This window comes from Loxodonta africana, chromosome 4 (assembly GCF_030014295.1).
Source record: "Loxodonta africana isolate mLoxAfr1 chromosome 4, mLoxAfr1.hap2, whole genome shotgun sequence".
In the NCBI taxonomy this organism is placed as follows: domain Eukaryota; kingdom Metazoa; phylum Chordata; class Mammalia; order Proboscidea; family Elephantidae; genus Loxodonta; species Loxodonta africana.
Genome location: NC_087345.1, coordinates 82927648 through 82934768, shown reverse-complemented (window position 1 = coordinate 82934768; position 7121 = coordinate 82927648). Strand labels below are relative to the sequence as shown.

General features: G+C 34.8%; 1 protein-coding gene across 1 annotated transcript; it reads right to left on the bottom strand.

Annotated features, from left to right (window-relative positions):
- Positions 1-3976: 3976 nt before the first annotated feature.
- On the bottom strand, positions 3977-4918 carry LOC100668518 (olfactory receptor 6C2-like). Its single transcript, XM_003423732.4, has one exon. It carries the CDS (start codon positions 4916-4918, stop codon positions 3977-3979), a length of 942 nt encoding a protein of 313 aa, XP_003423780.4.
- Between the last annotated feature and the right edge of the window lie 2203 nt (positions 4919-7121).

Sequence of the window (7121 nt, the reverse complement as noted above, 5' to 3'; positions counted from 1 at the left end):
TTTATTTGTAGATTTTGCTATTATGCTTGAATTTTGGGTGTTAGTAGACCTTGATGTTAGCCTCTACATTTCTTTATATCAATTTTTAGTTCATTTCATTTTGAACTCTTTTATGACAGAGATTGGAGTTATGCTATTAGCTTCATTCTCTTTCCCTTACTTCTACCTGAATTTTATTGCTTTAGTTAGGTATTATAAAGTAAGTTTTCCGTGTTAAAATTTTTATGTTTTTGCTATCATAAAAATTTGAAACTTTTTTGTAGTAGATAACATACTTTCTAGTAAATACCTATGTAATAAATTTTATAAAATTTCATTTTTAAAAACAAAATTTATATCCATATTATAATCCATATTATGTAATAATATCTTGGCCAGTTATGCAGTTATGCTTTACATGTGTATCTTTAAAGCAAATGCAGACTTCTTTGAACTTAGAGATATTAAAACTTGTATCTCTAGAGAGATAATGTCATTTGCTGCAATGAACACATTTTTAAGTTGCGGCGTGTAGTTTCCATGTTGTTTTTGTTACCATTGAGTTGATTCTGACTAATGGCGACCTCACATATGCAGAGTGGAACTGCTCTATAGGCTTTTCAAGGCCATGGTTAACCGCTATGGCTGCTAGCTGAAAGGTCAGCAGTGCGAATTTACCAGCCACTCCTTGGAAACCCTATGGAGCAGTTCTACTCTGTCTTACAGGGTCACTATGAGTCAGAATCAACTCTACAGCAACAGATTTTTTTTTTTTTAATGCCTAGGCACAGAGGGCTAGTGAGAGAAATATGAACAGTGGTAATGAATATGATAGCTAGGAGTGTGAAGATTTTTCTTTTCATAATTTTTAAACTTTACACTATTGATTTCTGGTAAAGAGAAACTTTTTTAGGATGTAGTTTTCAAATTTAGGTCCTGTTGTGTAACTTGAGTTTTATATATATATATATATTTTTGGATTTAATTCTATTGGGATGTGCTCCCTTCCGTGTGCATAGTCCAACCAGTTTTATGATGGTGTCTCAATCCATGTTTCAGTGCTTGCCCTGCTTTGTCCTAAGAAACACTATCTAATCTCAATCTTTACTGTAAATTTTCATTCAAGGTGTTATCTTAAATTCCCTCAAATATTAATATCTCCTTTGGTAATAAAGCCTCTTTTACACAGGCTTCATTTTTCAAATTTTAAAAAGTGTTTTTGAAATTTATCTTATTATTTCTTGAGAATGGTGATGATAAATATATGGTGAAAACTGTGTGTGTATGTTTCTCACACACATACACAGCTGATTTGTTTGCTGAATTGGTAACACTGGTTTGGAGGTGAGATCTCGCTTCTTTTCCTAGAAAATCACTTAATGAAAGACGGCACCCTAGTACAAATGATTTGTAAGAAGGGAACAAAATGAACGGGTGAGGGTCTGTTTTAGTTGCAAGGCCAATAATGTTTTTGGAAAATTAATCTGACTATAATGATGAATACAAAGATTTAAAGTAGATTAGAAATATAAGGCTCACTAGCTCAGTGTTTCTCAGTTTATTTGTGATGAAGGATCAGTTTTGTTTCCCCAAATTCAATTCATTGCATATGAATACTTTTGCAAAATACTATGAAAATGAACTATTAAAAAGGAAGTAAAAAGACTTAAAAATAAAAGTTCAAAATTTTATTATTAGGTTCAACAAATATTTGCTTTTTTAAATTGCATTTATGGTTTCCAAAGCTTAACTATCAGTTTCTGTACTTATATCACCCAACATCAAAAACAGTTTGCTGATTAGCCTTGGTCCTATAATCTCTCACCAAACTTTCCAAATAACTTGAATCTCCAATTTCAATATCTCCCTATTTCTTTGAGAGAACTGAAATTCTTTTGATTGAGTCATTCAATGCTTGTTTCACTTTTTCAGTTCTCGAGGATATATAAATAGGTTTAGCATGGGGGTAATAGAAGTAGTGAACACAATCACACCATTATTAATGTCCATTTCTTCCTTTGCAGAAGGTTTAATGTAAACGAAGATACAGCTTCCATAGGTGACGGATACAACAATCATGTGGGAAAAACATGTGGAAAAGCCTTTTTCCTTTGCTGAGCAGAGGGGAATTTTAGAATTGTCTTGATGATGAATACGTAGGAAAGAAGCACACACATGAGGGTCATGATGAAGGTCATCACGGCACAGGCTATAACCATCTGTTCTAAGAACCACGTGTCTAAGCAAGATATCTTGAGGATAGGAGATGCATCACAGAGAAAATGATCAATGACATTTGAGTCACAGAATTCCAGATTTAAGCCTAGGCAAAGTGAAGGGGTTATGATTAACAAACCACCAACCCAACAGAAGAGAACAAACCTTCTGCAGACTCTGCTGCTCAGGATGGTCACATAATGTAAAGGTTTGCAGATGACTGCATAGCGGTCATAGGACATGATGGCCAGGAGAAAAAATTCTGTTGATCCAAGAAAAAAATAAAAAAAATAGTTGAGTGGCACAGGCATTATAAGAAATGGTATTGTCTCCAGTAGATGTGCTGTAAAGGAATCTAGGAATACAGACTGTAGTGAATGAGATATCCGGGAAAGAGAAATTTTGGAGGAAAAAGTACATGGCAGATTTAAGTTGAGAACTCACTAAGGTGAGGAAGATGATTGACAGATTTCCAGTAACACTCAACATGTAAGTGACAAGCAGAAAGGTAAATATCAGAACTTGTAGTTGTGGGTCATCTGTCATTGTCAGCAGGATAAATGTCATTAGTCTTGCATGGTTTCTCATACTATTTTTTAAAATTTTCAATCTAAAGCTTATAAACAGATTAGGCCGAAGTCAGGAGTCAGTGATAAGAAACCAAAGGGTTGGCAGTTTGAATCCACCAGTCGCTCGTTGGAAACCCTGTGGAGCAGTTCTGCTCTATTCCGTAGGGTCCCTATGAGTTGGAATCAACTTGACAGCAACGGGTTTGGCTTTTTTTTTTTTTTTGGTTACTCCACTATTGATGGGTATTTGTACTTCTTGTTTGGATTATTGTGAACAATGTTGCTATGACTATTCCTAAATGTAAACACTATTTATAAGGATGACTGTATCCTTCAAGACGACTTTATATTTTCCTCTTTCATTCAAGTGTTTTTATTCCAGAATTTTATCCACCACCCTTCTTTATTGCTTTGACATATTTGGGAGATCTTTCTTGATGCTACTTCTTTGCTTACTCAATAAAGAAACTAAAAGTTTCCTTTTCCAAGGTAGATGTCTCTAGGTTTTAAACTTGCATTTTCATTTTCAGTGTTAAAATATGTTAATTTTTATACTAACATTCTAGTTTTCTTATTTTTAATAAATTATCTTATTCTTTCTTGATAAGAGTGTATGTGTGTGTATATATATATATATATACACGTTTGTATGTATGTATAAACCGTTACCGTGGAGTCAATTCTGACTTATAGTGACTCTATAGGGCAGAGTAGAACTGTCCCATAGAGTTTCCAGGGAGAGCCGGGTGGATGCGAACTGCCGATCTTTTGGTTCAGCATCCATAGCTTCAACCACTACATCCTCAGGGTTTCCTATATAAATTATATATAATATGTAAATTTTTTTTCTGTTGTCATCTGAATTTTTGAATTTAAAGAAGTGATGCGCACTATTTCTCTTTTTTCCCCTGTTTATTCAATAATTCATTTTTGTTGTTGTTACTTAAGCTGTAATATCTTTTCACTCTTCTAAGACTGGTTTGAGTGGTGGTGAAGAACTTTTCCTGGAAATATGGACTCACATTCTCTTGGTGACAGATACTACCTTGGAAGACGTTCATTTGCAGCAAAAGGAAAGATGTGAAATAGAGATAAATAAAAAGAGGACAAGACACATATGAAATAATTAAGAGTCTAAGTCTACGAGCTTAACAAGGTCTACTGTTTTTTTTTTTTTTCTGGTATGCTGGAGGCCCAATTTCAACATTCCTTCATTTATTTGAGATAAATGAAATTCTTTTGATTAAGTCTATGAAAGCGTGTTTCACTTGCTTGTTCCTCAGGGTATAAATAAATGGGTTTAACACGGGGGCAAATGAAGTAGTAAGCAGTGCCACACCCTTATTAATGGCCACTCCTTCCTTTGCTGAAGGTTTTATATAGATGAAGATACAACCACCATAGGTCATAGAAACCACAATCATGTGGGAAGAGCAGGTAGAAAAGGCTTTCGTCCTTTGCTGGGCAGAAGGGAACTTTATGATAGTCTTGATGATATACATATAGGACAACACTACACACAGAAGGGTCATGATGGTAGTCAAAACGGCAACGGCTACAGTCATCTGTTCCATAAACCGTGTGTCTGAACAAGAAATCTTCAGGAGAGGAGGAACATCACAGAGAAAGTGATCAATGACATTATAGTTACAGAATTCCAGGGTTAAGAGTGGACAAAGTGGTGTGATTATGACCAAAAACCCTGCTATCCAACAGCAGAAAACTAGCTTTCCACATACTCTTCTAGTCATGATGGCCACATAGTGCAGGGGTTTACAGATGGCTACATAGCGATCATAGGACATGATGGCCAGAAGAAAAAATTCTGTAGCTCCAAGGAAGATGATAAAAAATATTTGAGCAAAACAAGCATCGTAGGTAATAGTATTGTCCCCAGTTGATAAGCTATATAGGAATTTGGGAATGCAGACTGTGGTGAATGAAATCTCTAAAAAGGAAAAGTTTTGGAGGAAAAAGTACATGGCAGTTTTAAGGTGAGAATCCACTAAAATGAGTATAATGATGGTCAGGTTCCCAATTAAACTCAATGTGTAGGTGACAAACAGAAATATAAAAATCAGAACCTCCATTTGAGGATCATCTGTCAGTCCCAGAAGTATGAATGTAGTTACTGATGTATGGTTTCTCATCATTGACGCGCACTGCTGCTCAATCTCCTCATTAACATGAACTGAGAAAAGTTGTGTGAAATCATATGGCCATGGACATTGGCTAGAAAATCTAATCATCACAGTTAGTAGTTATTTTCTTCTTTCATTTCATAATGAATCTTTCCAAAAGCCTGGCAGTCTCAGCCTTTGATGCACATTATATGTCCAGTTAAGTGTAAGTTTCTCTTTAAATATTAGTTTAACTCTATAATAATCTTTATTTTTATAGCTTCTTGCACATTTTCACATGTATTTTCAGTTAATGTAATATCTGTCCTTTATTATCTGGAATATATTTTTCTATAGAATTAGAAAAGACCACTGGTGTGATAAAAGCTGATAGGTATTATAATGTTGTTTGGGTCCAATTAATTCTTCACTACTTACAATTTGAATTGAACGACTTTACTGAAGCGTTGGTTCCTGTTAAATGCAAACAAATAGCTAATGAGTTTGACAGTTATGCAGTCTATGGGTCATGTGTATAGTACTTAAATGTCTTCTTCCACTACTATGAACAAAGAAGTGATTTCATTTTACTTCTGGTATCAAATGAAAGTCATCCAAAATAGAAACATCACTTTCCAAATCTGCTGCTTACCTCTAAGTTTCTACATTAATTCTCTCTTTTACTCCAAATTCATTCCTATATACAACTCAGTGTTTTGACATATAGTATATAAAGAAACCAAACAAAACCAAATCCGTTGCCATCAAGTCAATTCCAACTCATAGAGACCCTATAGGACAGAGCAGAACTGCCCTATAGGGTTTCCAAGGAGTGCCCGGTGGATTCAAATTGTTGACCTTTTGGTTAGCAGCCAGACTGTTAACCACTAGGCCACCAGGGTTTCAGGAAATATAATACATAAATACAGTATAATATAGTATTAGGTAAAGAAATTGTTGGGGATAGAGAATGTTGAAGAATAGCACCTTGACTTTTTTATGCTTTCATTATTGTTATTATATAGATATTGTTGTCATTGTTGAGTGCAATTGAGTTGATTTCCACTCATAGCAACTCCATGTGGTAGAGTAGAACTACCTTATAGGTTTTTTTCTAGGCTGTAACCTTTATGGAAGCAGATTGCCAGGTCTTTCTCCCACAGAACGGTTGGGTTGGTTCAAACCACCAACCTTTCCTTTGGTTAGCAGCAAGCATTTAACTGCTGCATCACCAGGACTCCTATATATATATACAAGCAGTCCTTGACTTATGATGGAATTCTGTTCCAAAGACTACTCTGTCATATGTTGGTTCTGATGTAAGTCAAATAACTCATTTTTTTTTTTTTTCAGTTTTGATTATTATTGCCCTGTTGTTATCAGTATCTTTATAAATCCCATTTTTATTTGTCTTTGTGGGTTGGAAACCTTACATCTGAGAATAACATCAGCAAATTATGCACTACAACATTGATAAGATGTACCAAAAAAAGAACGGTTGCAAGTGTAGTTTGTTGTAACTGAAATACATCATAAATTGGGGATTACCTATGTATATGTAATCATTTTGTCGAGTTCACTCTGATTACAATCAGATTAAAAACAAAAAGTACATGTAACAAGTGTCTCCTGATCCTCACTTATTTACTTTGCTACAAATCATCTACCCTGATAGTTCTCTTGCTCCTTACTAATCATTCAGTCCTCAATCCATGATAATCTTATCTTGCCACAATATCCGATTGAAATATCTCTTGTTAAGCACATCCTTCTCCAAAAATACAGCATTTTATTTTTACTTGATTTTTCTTAGGCATTTGATTCTTGACTCTTGATCACTCTTAACTTTTATAACCATGTAAAATCTATTGAGCAATTAATTTAAGTATATATATATATATATATATATATATATCAGAATCAACATGTCCAAAACCTTTCACAGCTCCATTGCTACTCATTCGCTGGTATTTCTTACTGTTGTTGTTGATTGTCGCCCATCAACTCTGATTCATGGCAACCCCACATGTGCAGAGAGAACTACTCCATAGGGTTTTCAAGGCTGTGACCTTTCAGGAGCAGATAACCAGGCCTGTCTTCTGTGGCCTCTGGATGGGTTAAAACTGCTAACCTTTCTGCTAGTAGTCTAGCACTTAACATTTTGTGCCACCCAGGGCCCAAACAAGCAAACGGGGAAAAAATATATATATATATGTATATATATACACACAGATAC